The sequence below is a fragment of the Gasterosteus aculeatus genome, chromosome 4, assembly GCF_964276395.1.
Source record: "Gasterosteus aculeatus chromosome 4, fGasAcu3.hap1.1, whole genome shotgun sequence".
NCBI lineage: Eukaryota > Metazoa > Chordata > Actinopteri > Perciformes > Gasterosteidae > Gasterosteus > Gasterosteus aculeatus.
This window is the reverse complement of record NC_135691.1, coordinates 24,112,606-24,137,831: the sequence shown is the minus strand read 5'-3', so window position 1 is coordinate 24,137,831 and position 25,226 is coordinate 24,112,606. Positions and strand designations below refer to the sequence as shown.

Below are 25,226 nucleotides of genomic sequence, written 5' to 3'. Positions count from 1 at the left end.
TGTGTTGGTAGTGGTACATATACTTTTTAAATAACCCTAACTTACTCAATTTTCAACCTATTTGTTTTTTTAAAAATAAATTTCAGATGTAGTTATAACACTGCCATGCTTAGGAATAATGTTCTGTTTAATGTTATTTTCATACGAAAACCCATGGTTATAATTATTCATAAGTATGCAGTGTCATAAATACATCTCTGTACAGGGTGGGGATTTCAACATTTCTTGATGTATATTTGTAAAGGGATATCTGTACCACCACTAATCTACCTATTTTAGAACATAACTATTTCATAAGTATGCAGTGTCATAACAAACCAAACCGTTTAAAAGTCAATTCATTCAAACAAAAGACAATTTATCTATTATTATTATTTATATCAGCGAACCAAAACAGTGTTGTCATTTCACAGCAGCACGACGGCAACGCAGAAACATTTAAAACACAATAAGATTTGAATTTGAAAATTTGCAACCGTAAAATATATTACAGCGAATATACAATTTCGCTATACGAATTAGGCGATTGAAGTTGTAATCCTTTAACACTGCAACGTGTTCCCCTCAAACCTAGCACACAGCGTTACCGTTGACTTCAGTGAAGAAATACTTGTCTCTTCCCAAACCAACCCCAATGCTCGACTGAGTAAATGGGAACCCCTATACAAGGCATTTACCAACAATCCTGCCACTTGTATTAGCTTGACTTTTTCAAACTGAGAATAATTTCCTCAAACAGAGATTCTTAACACAGAGGTTTTCACCAATGGTACATTCACACCGAACGCGTCGCCAGCGTTTTGCGCCACAGGATTACATACAAAGTCTATGCACAGATGCGATGACGCTGGAGGGACGCGAATCTGCGATTGAGCAGCGTGCTTCTCGCGTTGACTTCGCCGCGAACTCGAAGGGATTTCAGGCAAAGTCGCGTCAAACGCCCAAACGCCGCAAATGCGAAAGTTGAAATATTCCATCTTTGGCGACAAAACTTTGGTTCGAATCCCGGCTGCCCCATGTCCCAAGTCAAAGTGTCCCTGAGCAAGACACCTAACCCCTAATTGCTCCCCGGGCAAAAATGTAAAAAATAAAGCCATGGGTTAAAAATGTAATGTAAACCGCTTTGGAAGAAAACGTCAGCTAAATGACCTGTAATGTAATGTAATGTAATAAAAACCGCAGTAGACTGGACAGACTACAGTACACTAAAACCTTCACCTGTTACTCTCAGAATACTAATCAAATTCCACAGGCTCCTCAGTAAGTCTCAGACATGCTGTTAGTTTAGAAGCCCAGAAGAGGTCTCCATGTTTCCAAAGTGACCTCTACTCACAGTAATAACAACACTCTTTGCTGTTTGAAGACCAGTTGAGTGTGGCCAGTGAAGCTGAGCCAAACTCCTTGTAATCTCACATACTTATTATTATTAATCGCCTTATTCTCTCCTGTACAAAAGTTTGGCACGCATCTCCTACCGCACGGTTGATCGCAATGATTGTCTCAAAATAGTCGGGACCCGGGAATCGGGAATTGTGTGGTACTATGGGAATAAGAGAAATGACTTACGGTTTTCCCAAAATAAGCACTTTTCGAGCTCCAAACTAATGGAAAAATCAGAGTTTTAGGCGTGGACGTTACAGCGGCGATACGGCCGACATTGTGGGGGGGGGGGGGGGGGGGGGGGTGCTAGCATGACACTAACATGGCGCAAGCTAGCATTGCACTAGTAATAACAGGACCCAACTGCTGACAAGTGGCTAAAACAGCCAGAGTAAAATGGGTCATGTTTTTAGTTTGCTAGCTATCCTTTGTGGCTAGTCTTCACTTGCTTGCTTGATTTAGTCGTTTCATGCACAGACACCAGCGGGCAGTCTAGGCCACACTCTTAAAATTACTGCGGAATTTTCTAGTTCACGATATTGTCCAGAATGAACAACGTAAAAGATGTACGACACGTTCAATTCATACGACAGAAATTATTCAAAAACACATTATCTCCTCATATGCGTTCAGGATCATCTCCCGCTCGTCAGTGGAGAAAAAATACTTTCTTTCTTTGCGTTAATTTGCCGTTGTACTGTTTAAAAAGTTTCGGTGATCTTCCACCTTCTAACGTAGGACGCGGGATTATCCTGATGACTGACATCTGGTTCACGAGACGGTTTGAGCGCGGATCAGCCATTGAGGAACCGAGATAGTCTGACATCAATCATCTCCTTTTGAGCTGGCTAGTGGGACATTTGATCAACTTAGTTGAACCACATACAAGGAATAGGGCACAGAGCTCCCTATTTTAGTTTGTGTGTCTGCTTAACTATATCATTTGGAGACAGAGCGAAAGACCTTCGAGAAGCATCGATGCATGACATGACAAAGCTTTGCTGTATTGAAGAACAGTACCTGTCCATAGAAAGCTGGGCGACTAGCGTGACGTCAGTGTTGTCAGTGCTGGGCTCATACTCATAGTGGAGAAAGTAGAGGTGTGTTCGGTGAACTGTGAACCGTTCTCGGCGAAACTCGTAGCAAGGATCATCTTCATCCAGCTGTGATAGAGTCTTCTGAAGCTACAGGCAGAAAGGATGGTATTTTATGGAGAAGATGGTTAACCACTAACGATGATGTTGCATCAGAATCCCTGGACCGCCATGGATTTTCTGTCAAGGCAAACTGCAGCATGATTAAAATAGGCAGAGAATAAATTAAACATGATTTATTGAAGGGATATGTGAAGGGAATATTAGTTCCTTCACATATGATGGGGGAAATGGATTGCATTTCTTCATCCAAAGTACTGCCCATCAAAAACTAATAACGTTCACACACGGTAGTCACAGCTGCAGGAGCAATGTTAAGGGTCAAGTGTCTATCCCAGAGGTCCAGTTAGAGAAAATTTCTAGAAACAATGGTCCGGAAGATCATAATGTGACTACTTACTGTGATTAAATAGAGGCAAAGAGTCAACATCTGCATTTAATCAATACACGACTAACAAATCAAATTAATTCACACATTTTAAGAATTGAACAGTTTAATGGAATATATATATACATTTCCACTCTCCAACTTTTTGGGGTTAGTGGGAGAATTGAGCTCTTGTTTGTCTTACCAGGACTTTAAACCTGGGCATGAATCCATCAGGGCCATTCTCCTCACGTGGAGGAGCTCATTGAGCTGGGTTCTGGGCATATGAGACACTGTTTAGTGCCGCAGTGGGAAATATGGGACGGCTTCTGGGTCTGCCAGTTAGGGACCTCTGGTCTATCCCTAGGAAAGATCAACATGCGGGTTGCCTGGCATCGAACCGCCAATCCTCTGATTGGAGGACGACCGTGCTCACCCACAGTCGCCCGCAGAAGGGCCGGTCTCCCTCTAGTCTTGGAGTGCCGCCCCTGTTTCGGGGCAGCATACCAAGGTCGACAATAACACAGTAGGGAGCCACAGACTGGTGTCTCTCTGCCTAAAAAGGGGGGCTCAAGAATTGCGTACTCCCGAGTGGCCGAAAAGCCTCTGCAGGGGAAGTACCCTTGGTACTGGAGAACCTAGGCATACTTCCTTTTGAGCCCCTAAAACAGGCAGAGCCGAGATGGCTATTGGCCAAAAACTGTATTTTTCCCCCCTGCCAACCTATACTCGACCTGCATGCCCTGTTGGTGTACCTCAGATGGCTCGGGCATTACTCTGTGGCCTAACGCAGTGTCTCTCCCAAGGGTGCTGACACGCTTTTGATCAACCAGCCTTTCAGCCTGCACAGTTTGACCCCCCCAGCAGGAGATGCCCAGTGCGGGACCAGAGCTTATGTAGAAGGCCCCGCTTTCATACGGCGATTTGGAACCGCTCTTTGTCAGTTATGCTGGGCCTAAGGAGGGCTTTGCTCTCTCAAAGCAGCGCCTGTCCCACTGGTGACAGACTAGAAAAGCAGTTTAAAAAGTGGACTGTGGAAACCCAAGCACAGGGATCTCCACTTGGGCTTTGTTCTGAATGCCACACCAGTCAGAAAACAGCTTCTTTTTAGTGTTAGTATCTCAGGCGGTTATAGGGCCCCCAGAATAGTCAGTCTGACTAGTTCTATGCAACCACTCAGCACCAGGTCGGGCCCTCCTGTGGCCAGGCCCTTAGTTGAAGGCGGCGGGATTGGAATGCTTAACCCGACCCTTCAGTTGCGACAAGAGGTTCTTCCGGTTGTAAAAGAAGCGTTGGCAAGATCAGAAGGAAAAGGTATAAAGAAGACCCTCTCGCCACGTGTGAGCCAGGCCATGTCGACCCAGAGGACTGTTCCTCTCCGTCAGGGAGAACCGGTGGGGGCAGTGGATCGGCATAACCTCTGGATGGAGTAGCCACTCCTGGCTGGGTACCTTACCCGAAGGCTGGTCAGGCAAAGGGCTTCCCAAGTAAGAAGGCACGGTGACATTTAGACGTCTTAAGAACTTGTTTACCTCAGCCCCTGTGCTCTCTCACCCAGATCCCTCTCTTCAGTTCATCGTGGAGGTGGACGCGTCGGACACCGGTGTTGGAGCGGTGCTCTCCCAGCGATCCCCTGTCGATCAACGAACTCACCCCTGTGCCTTTTTCTCCCGTCGTCTGACCCCAGCCGAGAAGAACTATGACGTGGGTAACCGGGAGCTTCTGGCTGTGGTCCTCGCTCTCCAGGAGTGGAGGCATTGGCTGGAGGGTTCCACACACCCGTTCCTAGTATGGACTGATCACAGGAACCTCTCCTACCTACGCTCGGCCCATCGTCTGAACTCGCGCCAGGCTCGGTGGGCCCTGTTCCTAGGCCGCTTCCAGTTCACCCTCTCTTACCATCCTGGGTCGCGGAACATAAAACCAGACGCCTTATCCCGCCAGTTCTCCTCCCCTGTGGAAGACCTTCCCGTGGAGACCATCCTCCCTGCCTCCTGTGTGGTAGGAGCAGCTAGGTGGGAGGTTGAACAGGTGGTCCAGGAGGCACTACGTGACCAACCCGCCCCGGAGGACTGCCCCCAAGATCGGCTGTTTGTTCCGCCCACGGCCAGGTCCTCCGTGCTCCAGTGGGGACATGCTTCAAAGATCGCCTGTCATCCCGGTTCTCACCGGACCCTCACACTCCTCCGGCAGCGTTTCTGGTGGCCTACCATCGCAGCCGACACCAGGGAATTCGTCTCAGCCTGCTCCGTTTGTGCTCGCAGCAAATCCTCCCACCAAGTGCCCGCAGGCCTCCTTCGCCCACTGCCGATTCCCCACCGCCCCTGGTCCCACATTGCAGTAGACTTTGTTACTGGACTCCCACCTTCGGAGGGTAACACTGTTATCCTTACTATAGTTGATCGTTTCTCCAAGGCTGTGCACTTCGTCCCTCTGCCCAAACTCCCCTCGGCTCTAGAGACTGCCAACCTCCTCGTCCTACATGTGTTCAGACTCCATGGCATTCCTCTGGATATCGTGTCGGACCGGGGGCCTCAGTTCGCCTCTCGGGTCTGGAAGGCCTTTTGCCAAGCGTTGGGGGCGTCGGTCAGCCTTTCGTCTGGGTACCACCCTCAGACCAACGGCCAGACGGAGCGGGTCAATCAGGACCTCGGGTCAGCTCTCCGTTGTGTCTCTGCTAGACACCCTGCCTCTTGGTCCACCCATTTAAGCTGGGTGGAATACTCTCACAACTCCCTGGTCAGCTCCGCCACGGGCATGTCTCCTTTCATGGCTTCCCTGGGTTTCCAACCTCCCCTTTTCCCCATTCAGGAGACCGAAGTGGCAGTCCCCTCAGTCCAGGAACATCTCCGGCGAGCCCGCCGGGTATGGCGCGAGGCCGGTGCGGCCCTCAGACGTACTGCTGCTCGCAATCAGCGATTGGCGGACCGACATCGCTCCCCAGCGCCCCCATATCAACCTGGTCAGAAGGTGTGGCTCTACTCTCGGGACATCCCGCTCCAGACCGTGAGTAAGAAACTGGATCCCAGATACATCGGCCCTTTTGAGATTGAGAGAGTGATCAATCCCAGTGTGATGAGACTCAAATTGCCTCCGGAATTACATATCCACCCTGCTTTTCATGTGTCCCTATTGAAACCTGTCTCCACCAGCGATCTGTGCCCTCCGGCCGAACCCCCGCCACACCCCCGGCTTGTTGACAACCATCCTGCTTACTCAGTCCGGCGGCTGCTGGATGTCCGGCGGCTGCTGGATGTCCGCAGGCGCGGCCGGGGGTATCAGTACCTCGTGGACTGGGAGGGTTATGGTCCTGAGGCGCGGTCGTGGGTGTCCCGCTCGCTCATTTTGGGGCCGGACTTGTTGAGGGACTTTTATCGGGAGTTCCCCGACAAGTCTGGTAGGCCGCCAGGAGGCGTCCGTTGAGGGGGGGGTACTGTCGTGGTGTGATTTTTGATACTTGTTGTTTTTTGTGTTCTTCCATTTCCCTGGCAGTAGGAGACGGCGGAGGGCGAGGTTGGTGCTGAACGAGACACACCTGGTTCCCATCCCACCTAATCACTTGTGCCATAAAGACAGGCTCTGCTCGTCACTCCGGTGCCAGAGTATTCCCGCTCGTACCCGCTGCAACTCGTGGCTCCCGGCTCTCTTCTCCCGTGCTCGACACCAGCCCAGCCAGCTCAACCTCCGTTGTCTCCTCCGCTTCCAGCGCCTTGTGTTTTTGTGTATCCTGCTGTGAGGATTAAACCTTTTGAAGACCATCTCGTCTCCTGTCTCTGCATTTTGGGGTCCACCGAGAACCGCACCGTGACACAACTATAGACATGGGGGCGTTGTTTGTCAGATATACATTCTCCCTCCATGGGAATAGAGACACTATTTTGATACTACTATTGCCCTGCCACTTGGGATAAAAGTTGTTTAGTTAGCCGCTGTTCAGCCATCTGCAAACCCAAGGAAACAACAGCTGAGGCAACTCTTTCTTACAAAAAGTAGGTTTGAGTAGCCGGGTTGTGACAGGGCGTCCACCTTTGGTTGTGCCCTCGGCCAGTGAACTCCTGGTTCAGGGCGAGGGATTTTGCTGCCTCTGCAATGTTGGTCATCGAGACCTGGCTTGAGTCTGTGGGATAGCTTTGGAATTGACGCTGGTACCCTTGGGATAGGGTGGAAACCACCCAGTGGTCCGGTCTGGTGCTGGAAGGTATAACCGACGGGTGACCCGGAGACATTATCTGGACGTCAGGATCCGGTTTGTGGACTTAAGCTCTGGGTTTAGCATGATCATCCTGTCTCTGCTGCAGGACAAACTTGCTGAGCTGCACATGCCCGACTTCACCTGCAAGTTGATGAGACTTGTCTGACAGGAAAAAGCACATGAAGCTAGGGATACACATCTCAGCCTGTCCATCTGTCCATCAGCACCGGTTCCCCCCAAGGCTGGGTTCTTTCCCTTCTGCTCTTTTCTCTGTACACTAACAGTCTGTATCTACAGTATATACAACGCTCTGCTAAAGCCCCTGTGTAGCACCTGCAGTGAAGCATCATTTATGCTGGTTGCGGAAGAGTCAAAAGCAGCCCGCTGCAGCAACAGCATGAGGTCGCAGAGGGAGATATCGAACTGGGCTCATCCGAGGTCACCGGTGACTTTACTGGTATAAACACTTGACCTGCGCACGCGTGAGACAGAAGACAATCCAGTGTTAAGCCCTGCCTGTGGCGGTCAGAAAGGATTAAATAGAACGCTAGTGCACCACCACTCTTCAGCCCAAATCCCCACCACAACCACAATGGTTACACTTACATTTTCACTGTTGTGGTCAGCCTCGCTGGGACAGCCAAATAGCTCTCGCCGCAGCAGGTTGCCATCGTACTCCAGGAAGGTTAGATAGAGATTCCGAAAAAACTCAACATGCTTGTTCTTCACTCGCAACTTCTTGGGAGAATTCCAGTGGATGACCTGGGCAGAAAAAACACAGAAGTGAGCAAAGGAAAAGGTTACCACTTCCATTCCACCAAATGATTGATATCTGAGACCTTGGATTTAAGACAACTGATTAAAGCTCAAAATCTTTTCTTGGTGTCTATGGACCCGTAACACTATATCAGGGGTGGTCAACCAGTCAAGAGTCACATCATACACATGGGCACACATCTCTGCCCAGCCATATTTATTGTAAATGTCACACACCAATGATAATGACAGAAATTGACTTCTACAGTCAGTACTAAGACCACACTAAGACCACAAGCCAGTCATTTCCAACAATGAAGATTGTGTGCACACACAAATTCTCAGTTCAACCAGGTCCACAAATAAAAATATATTATTTTTTCTTTTACTATGCATGTTGCCTAGTGGAACTTCTAGCATTCCTTGCCTTGAACAATCCTCTTCAAATCTGACTCGCGTTGTTGCCACTCGAAGCAATTCTTTCACATGGGTGTCAGTCAGAACAGATCGATGCTTTGATTTCACGTGTTTCAGGGTACAAAACACAGACTCGCAGACGTATGCTGACCCAAACATTGACAGTATCTTAGGGGCAGCCCTTTGCCATTGGGGTATTTTTCCATTGGCACACTTTTTGCGAAGTCAATGGTCCCTTCCCTTAAAGCAGGTTTCAGTTGGTTCTCCTCACAAAGATTGATCATCTCCAACTCAGCTGCGGCCTCCTCTGTGACTAGCGGGGCTTTCAAACAGTCCGTCTCCACATTAAATGGGTCGACGAGGAACGTAATCTTTTTAGTTGTAGATCACGGAACCGGAAGCTTTCGTGCAAGTTTTCAATCAGTGTTGCATATCTGGCCCTTTGCTTATTCAGGGCGGTGCTGGTGACTAGGCTTTTAGCAGAGTGGGAAAATGCGTTAAATCTCCCTTTGAATATGCGCCTTGACAGCTTCAGTTTGTTGACAAACGCAAACAAACTTTGCACCAGGTCAGGCAGCATTTTTAACTTACCCTGCAGGGTCAGGTTCAGTCTGTCCAAGTGACACAAATCTTTGCTTTTCTGCCTGAGTTTTCAAAGTGACCAACTTGTGCTTGCAAAGTTCAGTCCCTTTTGGAAAATCCTGGTCGATTAGCATTGAGTGAGCTGAAGTGGCGCTGAAGATTTGAAGCATTGAAATGCGCTAATGACGCCTCACATATAAGGCAGAATGGCTTGCCATTACGTTCAACAAAAAAATATAAACTCTCCCACTATGTTAAAAACCTCCTGTGTTCATTTTCATATTTTCATTTTGCTGTGCATTTTTCCTCTGCCATTTTGAGAGCAAACTGCACACAAATTGTTTACTCAAATGATCTTGGCCCTACTTTGCGTTATTTTCATCTCACGCACATGCGCGTTTGACGAAAATACCGTATTGAACGCAAGTGAAGCAAACATAAAAAAAACACAAACACAAACCTTGATATGAACGTAAGGCCTGCACTGTGTTCCTTTCACATGCCGGCAATCACCTTGACTACATCTTCACCAGAAACTGCTTTACCTCTAACCTCACTGTAACTAACGTTTCTGACCACTTCTTCATCTCCCGTGCTCTTCCACTCTCTCTAACTAACAACCCCACCCCACCAACTAACTCTCATTCGCTCCCTCTCTCCCTCCTCTCTGACCTCCTCTGTTCTTGTCTCTTCTAAAGAGTAGTTTATGCTTCTGCGTTTTCAGAGACGCAATGACACACATATGCAAGAGCCCCTTGTGTGCATTTTCACTCTCCCTCACCCTCCTTGCGGGCCTGCGTACGTTGACCCATTTTTCTAGGCTTGCGTCAAAAGCTACGCAAGCCTCTCGCAGCCCGCAAGGCTGTGATTGGTCTGCTAACTACATCCTTTCCGGAGTCTCACATTTCCGGTTTCATAACACAATACTGCCATTATTAAAACGAAGATTTTTCCGAGAGAACAGATCAGATTGAAGAACTTTTGTCGGAAGAAATGCGTAAATATGACCACTTATACAACCAGTCATTGGCGCACTATAATGACGCGCGGGTGGCCTCCGATTTATGGAGGGAGATCTCCGCAAACGTCGGTTTGCCGGTCGAGGGGTGCACTAAGTTGTGGAGGAAAATACGGGACAAATGTGTCCACGATGAAAAGCAACAGTGGCAATGCACGGGGCAATAAAGTCTATCATAAATAAATAAACAAACCAACGACTTCCACACACAAAAACTCAAGCAATATAAGGTTCATTTGAAAGCGATATTTATTCTTCCAAAAATTATTCTAAATGAGCTTTGGTAGTGAAAAAAGTATTGAAAAAATAACTAAAAGCATTATTGAACATTATTGTTATTATTTACTTACTACTGCTGAAAGTGGAATAATGTGCTATTTAATAGATGGGCACAAAGCCTAGTCAACAATATCCTCGTAGTTATGTGTCCACATGGAAGTATTCATGACAGACTTGGTCACCTCGGCATCCCCTGAAATTTAAAAAAGACATGACACTTTTTCAACCTTAACGATATCCATAATGCCTTTACTCTGTCAAAAGTGAAACCAAACATATCACTTTGAGTGTGGGGGTGGCTCGAGCTTCTTGAACAATGTAGGCCAGGTCTTGTTTCTTTTAAGTAATTACAAATGAGTGAAGGACAGCAGGATCTCACCTTGAGGTCTGACACGTCTTTGTAGCACTTCTCGGATCGGGTGTGGTCGGACAGCTGCACGTTCCAGAAGCAGGGCAGCTGGTGAATCAGGAACGGGTTCTGTTTGATCACAGCGTTGAAGATGTCCTTGCAGGCAGGCAGAGGGCGCACACACACACACACACACACACACACACACACACACACACACTGTGTTTATACTTTGCCTTATGTTTCCTCATCTACAGGCCTGCACCTCACGGTTCAATCTGTTTAGTCAATGACTACGCAATGTTAATTTGGACACTGCTTGTTTCACAGCTGCAAATAAGTTTAATGTTTCAAAATAATTATCATTAATTAACCATATTTAACCTAAAAGTTTAGCGTGCATTTATTATAAACACACACTTATTAAAGAATGTATATGTGTAAATTACGATGCTTCGAAGGATGTAAAGAGTAAGGAGCAGCAAGCCTTATGACAATGTGTTATATTATTACAATGTGTATTCGAGAGAGGAGAATAAGTTATTGTTGCAGAGAGAGGCAACAAGAACTTATTTATTCTAAATCAATGCAGTTTTTTGTCCTAGCCTAAAGGTTTTTGAACACAATAATATAGGATCAAAGTCCAACGGCGCTCCAAAGAGCAGGGACTCCAACGAGTCGATGAAGCGGTTACCAACGAAACCGCTTCATTCTGAGCTTCATGGTTAAGGTAAAGATAATCATTGAGGCTTGTATTTTGAAATGATGGAATTGGGTGGGGGGGGGGTTGGGAGACAGAATGTTTGTTATTCAAACTAAGAAGTTATTAATTAATAGGCCTCATCACAAATATTACAGTAAAAATTCCCTCCATGGGGCTTTTATTTTGAAATTATTGGATTGGGTGGGGTGGGGGGGTGTAGATAGAGAGAGGGAGGGTGAGAGGGTGAGGAAGGGAGGGGTGGTGAGGAAGAGATAGAGAGGGAGAGGGGAGGAGAATTAGACAGACTGACTGACTGAGTGATTAACAGTGAGAAGAGGTCAGGGTGGAGGGGGGGCGCGAGTGTCTTTATCATGTTGGTCTGTTGACAGAAAGCATAGCTGCGTCATGTGACTCCACTAATGATGTAATAGGAGCAGCTGTGAGTCACAGACAGAGATACTGTGTGCGAGTATCCACGGCAACGGTGCACCTGGGTTCATTAACGAGCTGCTGAAAAGGGCAGAGACAGGAAAGCGAGTTACACAGAATCCACACCTCAAACAAGTGTCCACTAGCGCAAAACTATAACAGCTATCTAAAAAGACGTTCCTGCGAGACCCAAGACTCTACCGAACGCAGGGATGCGTTTTTTATGTCTGTCCGGTAATAAATACGGCTCCTGTCGCAGTTTACAAAACCTGTACCTTCTGGAATGTTTGAGAAATATGTCGCCAGATTTGTATTGGAGCCTATGGAGCTTTTGGCAGAGGTTGTGTGACTGTTGGTCTCCTGAATCCAAAACTAAAGACTGGCTGGCAGGACAGAAGTTCCATATTTTTTTAACCAGATTCTGACGCTTATTTGAACGGTTTTAATAGCCGAAAGTGTGAAGGAGTTGAAAGGTGCAATGGAAGAAATAGAAGAAGAAGAAGGCGGAATAAAGATTCAAAGAACAATACTTGGAATGCTTAATGCATTCCAACAATAAAGATTCAAAGAACAATACTTGGAATGCTTAATGCATTCCAACAATTAGTCTGGGAGACAGTGTGTCTAATGTGTCAAGCAGAAGGAGTCAAGGTAGATCATTTGTTTCAAGTATTTCATCTGCATGTATAAGGGCTAAGGCAGAAGAAAGCTGCGTTGATGGAGCAAGTTTCTGCTCTGCAAAAGAGACATGACCTAGAGGCACAAGAGGACAAGCTAAGGAAAATGAAAGAACAACTGGAGCTTGACACACAGATAGCTGCTGCTGCTGCAAGACTTTCGGTGTTGGAGGGCAGTGATGTTGGAGGAAAGGCACATTCAGACGGAATTAATTCCTATGTGAGCAAAGGACTTAAAGAGCAAAGACTTGAATTTCACCCAAAGGAAAATGCATTGGTGCCAATGAACACCTTGTGCTTGGATCAAGGCATGTACTGGGATGACCCTATTCCACAGGCATTCTCCCAACAATGGACAGCATGGCTGCTGGATCTGTAGACGGTGACTGAACTTAAAGTGGACCGCTGCATCAAACCAAAGGATTTCAGAGGACCCATAAATGCCCAGCTGCATCACTTTGCAGATGCCAGTGACCATGGCTATGGCACGGTGTCCTATTTACAGTTGGAGAACCATTGTAAGAACGTCCACCTTGCGTTCATATTGGGCAAAGTCAGAGTAGCACCATTAAAACAGACGGAAATTCCTCGCTTTGAACTCACTGCTGTTGTGTTGGCCGTAAAAGTTGACAAAATGCTGAGGAAGACATTGTCCCTTGAGTTGGAGAAGTCTCGGCACCCTGCCGAGTGGCTCAAGAAAATCTGTCACTACATGCTGCAAAATTCTTCCTCTGCTGAGTCATCGGATGTCTGTGTGTAGTAACGAGTCCCCATATTCAGCTGACATTTATGATCTTCACGTCATGAATGAAGCCGGTTACTTTGGAACAAAGTGCCTGTCGGTGAATGATACAGTGGTAATGTAGAAATTTGGGAAATCCGGGCCACCTTTGCATTGCAGAAGTAGGTTGTCGGGTTTGACAAGATTGCACTTCTGACAAGGTCAGAGTTCATCCAGATAAAGCATTTTAGTTTTTAAACATTCATATTAAATAGTCATTTTAAAGTGTTTTGAGTAAAAACAAACGATGGCGCTTCATGGTCAACAGGGATATTTTTAGAACATGCCCCACGTGGTCCCCACCGGTGACCAGAGATGTGTGTGCCAATTACAGGGGTATCACACTATTCAGCCTCCCGTCCACTCCAAGGTGCTGTAAAGGAGGGTTCGGCCGATAGTCGAACCAAGGATTGAAGAGGAACAATGCGGTTTTTGTCCTGGTCGTGGAACGCCGGACCAGCTCTTTACTCTTTCCAGGATCATGGAGGGGGCTTGGGAATCAGGAATCAGGAGTCAGGAAACATTTATTTGCCAAAATATGCTAAACATACAAGGAATTTGTCTTGGCGGTTAGTGCGCGACAGTAGACAGACAAGACAACAGTGCACAAGTAATAAAATAAAGTAAAATGAAATGCTAATGCAATGGGTTAGTAGAATAAGGCTATGGGTTAGTATAAAACAAGGAATAAAGTTAAAAATTTAAAATATTAAAAAAGTTAAAAAGAAAAATATTAAGCATAAAGTGCACTAACGAACAAGTAACAGACAAGTAACAAAGTGACGAGTGACGACAAAGTGATGAATTGCAGTTAAAGTGGCATGTGCAGTGTGAAGGGGAGTGACCGGTGGAATGTTATAGTCAGTCAGTGGGGGACCGGGCTCTGTTGATGAGCCCGACTGCCGACGGGAAGAAACTGTTCGTGTGGCGGGAGGTCTTAGTCCTGATGGACCTCAGCCTCCTGCCAGATGGAAGGGGCACAAACAGTTTCTGTCCGGGGTGAGAGGGGTCGGCCACGATCTTTTTAGCACGCTTCAGAGACCTGGAAGCGAACAAGTCCTACAGGGACGGCAGATTTCAGCCGATCACCCTCTCTGCAGAGCGGATGACACGCTGCAGCCTGCCCTTGTCCTTGGCTGTGGCTGCACCGTACCAGACGGTGATGGAGGAGCAGAGGATGGACTCGATGATGGCCGTGTAGAAGTGGACCATCATCGTCTTTGGCAGGTTGAATTTCTTCAGCTGCCTCGGGAAGAACAACCTCTGCTGAGCCTTCTTGGTGATGGAGCTAATGTTCAGCTCCCACTTGAGGTCCTGGGTGATGATGGAGCCCAGGAAACGGAAGGAATCCACAATAGTGACGGGGGAGTCACACAGGGTGATGGGGGAGGGTGGGGCTCTGTTCCGCCGGAAATCCACAACCATCTCCACTGTCTTTAGAGCGTTGAGCTCCAGGTTGTTCTGACTGCACCACGACACCAGATGGTGAGACTCCCACCTGTAGGCGGACTCATCACCACCAGAGATTAGTCCAATGAGGGTGGTGTCATCCGCAAACTTCAGGAGCTTGACGGACTGGTGACTGGAGGTGCAGCTGTTGGTGTACAGGGAGAAGAGCAGAGGGGAAAGAACGCAGCCTTAGGGGGAACCGGTGCTGATGGTCCGAGAGGCTGAGACATGTTTCCCCAGGTTCACGTGCTGCTTCCTGTCAGACAGGAAGTCTGTGATCCACTTGAAGGTGGAGTCGGGCACGTGCAGCTGGGAGAGTTTGTCCTGCAGCAGAGATGGGATGATGGTGTTGAAGGCAGAGGTGAAGTCCACAAACAGGATCCTGGCGTAGGTTCCTGGGGAGTCCAGATGCTGGAGGATGTAGTGGAGGGCCATGTTGACAGCATCGTCCACAGACCTGTTGGCTCTGTAGGCGAACTGCAGGGGGTCCAGGAGGGGGCCGGTGAGGGACTTCAGGTGGGTCAGGACTAGCCGTTCAAAAGACTTCATGACTACAGAGGTCAGGGCAACGGGCCTGTAGTCATTGTCACTGTTCTTGGGAACAGGGATGATGGTGGAGGCCTTGAAGCAGGCTGGTACGTGGCATGTCTCCAGGGAGGTGTTGAAGATGTCAGTGAACACCGGAGACAGCTGGTCAGCACAATGCTTCAGGGTGTGAGGAGAGACTGAGTCCGGACCTGGGAGTATGCTCATCCAATCTACATGTGTTTGTAGATTTGGAGAAGGCGTATGACCGGGTCCCCCGAGAGAAAATGCGGGAGGTGCTGAGGGTGTACGGGGTAATGGGGTCCTTACTTGGGGACATCCAATCCCTGTACGCCCAAAGCGAGAGCTGTGTTTGGGTGTTCGGCAGTAAACACCGTTGTGACGAAAAGAGAGCTGAGCCGGAAGGCAAAGCTCTCAATGAGGCTATATCTCTGCACTGGCCTGTGAACGCCTTGGTATCCCCCAGTCAGAGTTGGTAGAAAGGGAAGTTTGGGGTCCCCTGCTGGAGCTGTTGCCCCCGCGACCCGGCCCCGGATAAGCGGTTAAAGATGGATGGATGGATGGATCTGTAGATATTGTTTTAATTTTTGCTTGTATATTTTTTTAAATATTATTTTACTTTATTCTATTTTATTCTTACATTGCACCAATCATCAAGACAAATTCCTATTTGTGTATATGTGACAATAAATGGCTTCTGATTCTGATGACCTGATGAACAAAGCGGTTTGTTTGAAACATACAGAGCCCTTTCCTGCGATTTTGTTTAGCCTTGACGTTTCAGGTAGCATTGGCAGAGAACATGAGGGTTTACCACAGTTTACATTACCAGCAGTCTAAAATGTATGGACAAACAGGCTCCTTCAACAAGTACTGTACCTGGGTTTTTGGTGATTTGCTTATGTGAAATTTGGAGTTAGCATGTCTGACAAGGACCTGTGTGTGTGTGTTTTACCTGGTCTGCCAAGGAGGTGGACAGCATGCTCATAAGCTCTCGCTCTGCAGTTAGCCTCCACATCTGCTCCCATCTCAGCTTCCTCAGACGATCCAGGAGAAGCAAAATGACCCCTTGAAAGCACACACAGACACACATTTTCAGAGGGAGAGACATAGCAGATTCAACAACATAAACAAACAAAATGTTTTGTGTAAATGCAACACATGCCTGTTACACTGACAGGAATTTTAAAAGCAGAACAGCCGACCTTCAAAGCATAAGTGATCAGGAGTGTCTACTGTAAAATTCAAAGAGCTGCTGTAGCAGGTTGGGCTATTTGTTTTGGGATAAAACCTAGTAAAAGCAGGTATCTAACTCATTCAACGCTGAACAGTGTCACGGTGTGGTCTTATTTCCTGTCTTGTTTTGCAGTTTCTGCTTCTTGTCTCCCTGGGTAACTTCACTTCCTGCCTTGTCCTGTCATCCCCTGTGATTGTCTGATTGTTTCCACCTGTGTCCAATCACCTGCACTTCCCTTGTGTATTTAAGTCGTGTGTGTCTCTTGACACTAGTCGCATCATTGTCGTTTTTCCTGGATGTTTCTTAGTTCCTGCCTGTATTTTTGCCCTGGTTCCTGTGTGCGTTATTGCCCCCTTGGCCTTTGCTTTTGCCTATTTGACTATTTTTGTTGCTCGAAGTGAGTCCTGCCTTCCCCGCATCCCTGACAAACAGTTTTTCAGAGCACAATAAATGGCAACATAGAATTGAAGCAGCGATGATTGGACACATGAATTTCTGTTATCAACTTTTTTAAAATTTAGGCCAGATATGACTAAGATATGACAAAGATAGTTTGCTGACAAACAGAAACGTTAACCTTTTAAAAAAAATGTATCGCAGAGGTTTTAAGATTATACTGTCCAAATTTGACTTGATCTGCTCTCTACCTAAGGAAGGTTTTTATAAAGTATAATGTAATGGGAAAATGATATGTGACCCTTTTAAATGCTTCATTTGTATAACCAGTTTATTAGTTGCAAGTGGTTAGATCACAAAGGCCCTGACATAAGAACTGATGTCTCCCTCTTGGATTAGATGTTTCCAGCGTCATAGCTGTAGAGATTGAACAAAGTGTTTGTTATGTCTATGACCACCTTTGTTTAAGCATGTTGGGAGAGCAAGGACACGGTCAAAGAGCTGACGTGTCTTACATGGATAAGATGTTCCCAGTACCCTGGCTGTAGATACTCAACAAGATGGTCAAAGGTTTCTGTTGACGCCACCGATATCTAAACTTAGGTATAAGAACTGCCTCGATGTGTTGGGACAAAAAGGAGGTTCTTGACAGTCTACTGACCACGTAGCTGTTGTGACCCTTTTTCCCTTGCAAGGAAATAAACGGAGAAAAGACATACTTGACTCCGAGCCTTTGTTTCTTACTTAACGATTGTCTGTGCAAAATCTTCCATCACAATAGCTATAGCTTTTTTTAATTAATTCCATGTGCCTTCTAGTTTTGCTTGGTTTCAGGCCAAATAACCCTTAGGGATATACTAATAACATGATATGAAGGCAACGATGATGTCCTATCGAGTGAAGATACGAGCCGTCACAATGACGAAGGCTACGCTTCTAGGTAGGACAATTATCTCCCATATCCCTCCAAACAAGGATCATTAATCTTGCCTTCCTATTAGCGAATACACAACTGCAACAACTTAACAGCTAAACCCCTCATTTACCAGGACTTGTTTGCCTGCAGGACTCTGAGACGGGCAAGAAAGATTGTAGCAGACCCTTCTCACCCTGGACACAAATTCTCTGAGCCCCTTCCCTCTGGCAGGAGGCTGCAGTCCATCAGGACCAAGATCTCTCGCCACTGAAACTGTTTGTTCCCGTTAGCAGTTGGTCTCATAGACCAAGTCCGAGTCTCCCATTGACCCAATACTTCGTCCCGGAAACATTTTGCACAGTGGTTTCTCTTACCATGGAAACCCATACATTAGTGTTTTAACGTACTTATCTATTTATATTGTTTTTGCTTTTATATTATTATTATTATCTTATTTTACATGATTGTATTCTTATATTGCACCAATTCATCAAGTCATATTTGTCTATGTGTAAATATGTGGTAATAAATGGCTTCTGATTCTGATGGCCCACCTCTAACATAGCTGACATCGATTGAAGCATACAGAACCCTGTACTGCAAAGTAGTTTACTTGGAACGTTTCAGGTAGCATTGACAGAGAACATGAGGGTTTGCCACAGTTTCCATTACCAGCAGAGTCTAAAATAAATTAGAGAAACAAGCTACTTCAACAAGTACTGTACTTGGGTTTTTGGGGATTTGCCCATGTGAAATTTGGAATCAGCATGTCTGACAAGACATCTGACATGGATCTGTGTGTGTATTTTTTTGCATTCATATTTTAATATGAATTAAAATGTATGTCACTGTAACAGCTTTAAATGCTAACATTTTGTCCTGTACTCACCAGTGTTGAAGCCTCTGCCCAGAGCCGGCCAGGGTCGATGGTTCTTCCACAGATTTCCCAGGTACCAGTCACTCTGGTTCTCTACCAGACCAAGGACCTGCTGACCTGCATCAGAGCACCACATTATTACTTCTTCACATTCGCTACTTATTTTCTCATATTATTTATTTAAATATAATTCTTAAGAGTTTATTTCAGCTGTATAATATACTGGCATGGTCCTTATCTAATCTCACGGCCTTGAGGTGTACTACATGTAATTTACCCATTAAAACCCATTCATACACTGATGGAAGGTTTACCATAAAAATGTATGAATACAATGAATACAGAAACAGACTACACTAGTGCTTTTCTATTTATCCAATCATTCAAAGCACTCCAAACTTCATGTCACCATTCATACACTGATGAAAGTCTGTCTACCAAACGCAGTGCCCATCAGTAGTCCTATCTACAGGAGCAATGTTGGGGTGAAGAGCCAAGGACATATGGACACGCGGGTTAGCAGGGGCTGGGATGAAACCGCCGCTCCTCTGATTGGACCACATTCTTCACTCGCCCGGAGTCCTTTCTGCAAGGTACTATGAGGACTATCGAACCATTCATACCCATTTCTACAGCCAGAGATGGGCAAAAATACACCAAAAAGTATTTTGATAGAAAATACACCTCAAATAAATATGTTAAAAGAAAATACAAAAGGCTGACTTCATCTCCGGCTTCGCTATCCAGCAGTCACTCGACTTCCTCGCTCTCACCGAGACCTGGATCACACCTGAGAACACCACCAGCCACCCCCGCCGCTCTCTCCTCCGCCTTCTCCTTCAGCCACACTCCCAGGCCCACTGGTAGGGGTGGTGGCACAGGTCTACTCATTTCACCCAAATGGAGCTTTTCTCTTTACCCTCTACCACCATTCACCCCATTGTCCTTTGAATTCCATGCTGTAACAGTCACTCACCCAGTACAATTAACCATCGTTGTCCTCTACCGTCCGCCAGGCTCCTTAGGTCATTTCTTGGAAGAACTGGACTAATTTCAGTTCTCCTGTCTAATTTCCCTGAAAATGGACCTCCGCTCATCCTCCTGGGTGACTTCAACATCCAGACAGAGAAGTCATCTGACCTCTTACACCTACTTTCTTCCTTCGCTCTGTTACTCAGTCCCTCTCCTCCTACTCACAAAGCCGGCAATCACCTTGACAACATCTTTACTAGAAACTGCTCTACCACTAACCTCTCTGTAACTCCACTTCATGTGTCTGATCACTTCTTCATCTCTTACTCCCTTCCACTCTCTATAACTAACAAACCTTCCTCTTTGACTAACTCTGTACCGGCTCGTTGCAATATTCGCTCCTTCTCTCCCTCCTCGCTGGCATCCTCTGTTCTATCAGCTCTCCCTTCAACTGATTCCTTCTCACTCTTGCATCCGAACGCTGCTGCAGAGACTCTCCTCTCAACTCTTACCTCCTCTCTAGACTCTCTCTGCCCTCTTACGACACGACGGACTGGCAAATCCCCTCCGGCTCCATGGCTGTCTCAACCGGTGCGTGCCATGAGAGCCACCATGCGAGCATCGGAAAGGAGATGGCGTAAATATAAACGACCTGACGACCTGCTTAAATTTCAATCTCTCCTCTCCTCGTTTTCTGCTTCTATCTCTGCTGCCAAAAGCTCTTTCTACCAATCCAAAATTTAATCTTCATTCTCTAACCCCAAAAAACTCTTATCGATCTTCTCCAATCTCCTCGAACCCCCTACCCCTCCTCCACCCTTCTTCCGGGAGACTTTGTCAACTACTTCACCAAGAAAATAGCTGACATACGCTCCTCCTTCTCAAACCCACTTCCTACTTCTCGCGTCCCACCGACCTCACCTCTTTCGCCCTCTCTTTCCTCTTTCACCGCCCTCTCTCCTAACCAAATTCTTACCCTAGTAACCTCTGCCCGTCCGACCACCTGCCCTCTTGACCCCATTCCATCACATCTTCTACAATCTATCGCACCTGACCTTCTTCCGTTCCTCACCTGTCTCATCAGCAACGCTCTGTTATCTGGCTGTTTTCCCAATTCTCTGAAGGAGGCAAGAGTCAACCCCCTCCTGAAGAAACCTACTCTCAACCCTTCTGAAGTAAACAACTACAGACCGGCCTCTCTTCTTCCCTTTTTGTCCAAAACCGTTGAACGTGCCATCTTTAATCAACTCTCCTCTTATCTCCACTGTAACAACCTCCTTGACCCCCACCAGTCAGGTTTCAAGGCAGGCCACTCCACAGAGACTGCTCTCCTTGCTGTCTCAGAGCAACTCCACACTGCTAGAGCCGACTCTCTCTCCTCTGTCCTCATCCTTCTGGACCTCTCTGCTGCATTTGACACGGTCAACCACCAGATCCTTATTTCCTCCCTTCAGGAACTTGGTGTCACAGGCTCTGCTCTCTCCCTTCTCTCATCCTACCTCGACGGCCGCACCTACCGGGTAACCTGGCGAGGATCTGTGTCGGAACCTTGTCCTCTTACTACTGGAGTTCCTCAGGGTTCCGTGCTGGGTCCCCTCCTGTTCTCGCTTTACACCAACTCTCTTGGCGCTGTAATTCGCTCGCATGGCTTCTCTTACCACAGCTATGCCGATGACACCCAACTAATTCTCTCCTTCCCTCACTCGGACACCCAGGTGGCGGCTCGGATCTCTGCCTGTCTAACTGACATCTCTCAGTGGATGTCCGCCCACCATCTGAAAATCAACCCCGACAAGACTGAACTACTTCTCTTTCCCGGAAAAGATTCGCTTACCCAGGACCTGACAGTCAACTTTGGAAACTCCATGCTAACGCCCACTTTGACCGCTAAGAACCTCGGCGTCACACTCGACAGCCAACTCTCCCTGACTCCCAACATCACCGCGACAACGCGATCCTGTAGATACACGCTCTACAACATCAGGAGAATACGTCCCCTTCTCACTCAGAAGGCAGCGCAGGTACTGATTCAGGCTCTTGTCATCTCCCGCCTGGACTACTGCAACTCCCTCCTGGCTGGTCTCCCTGCCACCGCCATTCGACCTCCGCAGCTCATTCAGAATGCAGCAGCTCGACTGGTCTTCAACCTTCCGAAATTCTCCCACACTACTCCACTCCTCCGCTCTCTTCACTGGCTACCGGTGGCTGCCCGCATCCAGTTCAAAACATTGGTGCTCACGTACCATGCTGTGAATGGATCGGGTCCAGCTTACATCCAGGACATGGTCAAACCCTACATCCCAACCCGCACTCTCCGCTCTGCATCTGCAAAACTACTCGTTCCTCCCTCACTGAGAGCAAAACACTCGACTAGATCACGACTCTTTGCTGTACTTGCGCCGAAATGGTGGAACGAGCTCTCTGAAGACACCAGGACCGCAGAGAGCCTTCACATCTTCCGCCATAAACTAAAGACACACCTCTTCAGACTCTACCTCGACTAAAGACTAACAAATTGTAGCACTTAAATCTTACTTGTAACGTCACTCATCTATCGCAAATTGTAAATTGGCTTATTTGAGGAATTTGCACTTTCTTGTTTTGTACCCCTATGGTTTAATGCACTTATTATAGGTCGCTTTGGATAAAAGCATCCGCTAAATGACATGTAATGTAATGTAAAATACCGGTGCCAGAAAATCTAACTTGCCCTTAGGTGTGTGGAAGTATTTTGTATTTAAAATATAGGAAAACTTTTGGATACTTTCTGGATTTTCTGTTTTCTCACAATGTGGTATAGCAAAGCATTCAAGTTTGGGATATAGTGTGCTAACACTTGTAAGTATGTACACACACACATACATACACATATATATACACACACACACATACATACACATATATACACACACATACATACACATATATACACACACACATATATACACACATACATATATACATATATATATACATACATATATACATACACATACATACATACATATATATATACACATACATATATGTACAGACATGTACATACATACATGTGTGTATATGTATATATACATACATATATGTAAGTATATATACACACACATATATATATATATATATACACACATATACATACACATATACATACACACACATATGCATACATACGTACACACACATATATACATACATACATATGTAAATATATATACACACACACATATATACACACATATACATACATACACACACATATACATATATATACATACACACACATATATATACGTACATACACACACACATACATATATATATACACACACATATATATATACACACACACACACACACACACGTATATATATACATACATACAAATATATACATACATATACATGTATGTATGTATATATACACATATATTTATATATACATACATACATATACATGTATGTATGTATATATACACATATATTTATATATAGGAGTATTTTACCTTTAAACTTGTGGAAAACCGCCCAGAGTTCAGCGATGTCAGTGGCAAATGTAATGTCTGTGTCCAGGACAATGACTCTCTGCAGGTCGGATGGCAGCGTCTTAGTTAGGACAAGCTTCATCAGGCCGTAGATTCCAGAGTAATGTTTGTTGGGGATCCATGAAACCTCTGACTGAAAAAAACACCAGATTTGGATAATTTGCTTTTAAATTTATGATATAAACCATCGAATGTAAATCTGTATACATTTTTAAAAAGGTGGTGAACCGAGCTAGCTTTACAGAATCAAAGAAGGTCCAATCATATTGCGCAATATGAAGTTCTATGGACGATTGAGTATTTGGGGGAAGCTAGGAGTTCCTCACCTTTAGCTCATCTGCATCGTAGAAGTCGACCTTGACAGCAGGGACCATCCATGTATGGAACAGAGAAGAGAGGATCTGCTGAGCAATGGAGTCTGTGATGAAATGGAAATGTAGTGGGTTCCGTCTGTGGACAGATATAAACACATATAAACACATCACCAAACATCAATGACCTTAACAACTGAATAAACTTTGACTACTGAAAAAGTTTGCACAGGGAGTTATTTAATACAACTGCACCAAAAGTTACAGTAGGCTTGAAATTATTTTTGAGTAACTGAAGAAAAAAAAAATGAAATAGGAAAAACATGCAGAGGAATTATAGGAATGAATTTGACCTTTCGGCTAAATATCCATATTGACGTTAACTGAGGCGGAGAGTCACTGTTAAATTAAAGAATGAACAAACATGCTCATCTTATTTTCACAGGACCGTTAAGAATAGATGCTAATCACACAGCTACACTTCCATCAGTTCATAATGATCATGTTGTATGATTAAATGGACTAGACTGTGTACAGTGACTTTCTAATATTCCAACCACTCATCGTCAATCCCTTATTCATACTGATTCATACCCTGATTGCAAGGTCTACCATGTCTACCCTTTGTCTACCCAACAAAGGACAGAGCGGATGCAGACTTCAACATGACTCGAGGAAACATAGCAAACCCATCAACGCATAGTAAGCCTATGTCTGGGCAGAAATTAGTATGTATTTTTGTGTTGATGTTTACTGTATTGTTTAAGGAGCGATTGTGTAGGTTTATGAACTGCCAACTAACGATTATATTGATAATCAATTAATCGGTTGATTATTTCTTTGATTAATCGATAAATCGGATAAAAAACAGCATTAAAAAGCTTTCATTTCCAAACCCTTTAGGCTAAAATAGAACTGCAAATTCACATTGCAAAAATACTTTAGATAGTCTAAAGAGGTTGCTCATTGAACATAATAATAATCTATAAAAAATAAAGAAAATACAAATCAGAAAATTTAATAGGATTGTCAGAACTTGTTCTCTACACTACACTCACAGACGCACACTCGTTCACACTCAGACACACTCCGAAACACACACCCATGTTCATTTGAAGGTTATTCATTAAATTAAATTATTATCATTGTAGTGCTAGTTAAGTAAATGTATACACCACATCTACATACAACAAAAAATAAATAAAATAAAAAATAAAGTGCTATGAGATTAATTTAAAATGGCATTTGTAAATGAATGCATTAGAGGCTTCTTAGCCGTGCTGGTTTAATAGATCACCATGTCTCCCTTTACAGGCATAACGTCAACTACCATGTAACCCACAGTATATGCACAAAGCACGAAATACAAGACAACAGATTGAAAAATGAATGGTCCAAAAGAGGCGAGTAAATAAAAACGCGTTAGTCTTTCTAACTGCTTTACTGCTGTTTTTAGCGAGCTAACGCTAGGATGGAATGGAAGTAAATCTGTGTCATCGGATTTTGAAAGAAAAAGGTGATTGAATTTCTAGCACTGAATATTTATGCATTGAAATCATGTATCTGAATTTTTTTTAACGTTAAAATATTCAACTGCAAAAAATTCAACCGCAAATAGTTCAATGCAAAAAAATTCAATGCAAAAAAATTCGAACCGCAACATCCGGGAACCCAAGGAAGAGCAATCGATTCTAGATCAAGATCGGGAGCGTGCGTCAAGCAAAAGGAGCGAGCTCCCCAATACAACTTCGGCTTGTCGACTATGATGACCGGATTTCAGCCATGTCCATTAATAATGGGGCTTCGTTGAGTGTTTTAACTTTAACTTCATGCCATCAGTGTGGTTTGTGTCTGTAAGATTCAGTAATAGACAGCTGATGCTGGGATGCTTCGACGAGCT

General features: G+C 45.4%; 1 protein-coding gene across 11 annotated transcripts in view; it reads right to left on the bottom strand.

The window, feature by feature from the left end:
* The window catches only part of large1 (LARGE xylosyl- and glucuronyltransferase 1), a 65,537-nt gene that overhangs the window by 13,549 nt on the left and 26,762 nt on the right, over window positions 1-25,226 (bottom strand). For all 11 annotated transcript variants that reach the window (XR_013467415.1, XR_013467416.1, XM_040173352.2 and 8 more), the window contains 7 exons: window positions 23,342-23,465; window positions 22,977-23,148; window positions 18,518-18,622; window positions 16,035-16,147; window positions 10,525-10,650; window positions 7,700-7,855; window positions 2,401-2,564 (listed from right to left, as the gene is read on the bottom strand). Coding sequence is in view for 9 of the 11 variants with exons in the window: in XM_040173352.2 (XP_040029286.1) it covers window positions 2,401-2,564; window positions 7,700-7,855; window positions 10,525-10,650; window positions 16,035-16,147; window positions 18,518-18,622; window positions 22,977-23,148; window positions 23,342-23,465 (960 nt within the window). In the remaining 2 variants the exon portion in view is untranslated. The remainder of the gene's footprint in view (window positions 1-2,400; window positions 2,565-7,699; window positions 7,856-10,524; window positions 10,651-16,034; window positions 16,148-18,517; window positions 18,623-22,976; window positions 23,149-23,341; window positions 23,466-25,226) is intronic.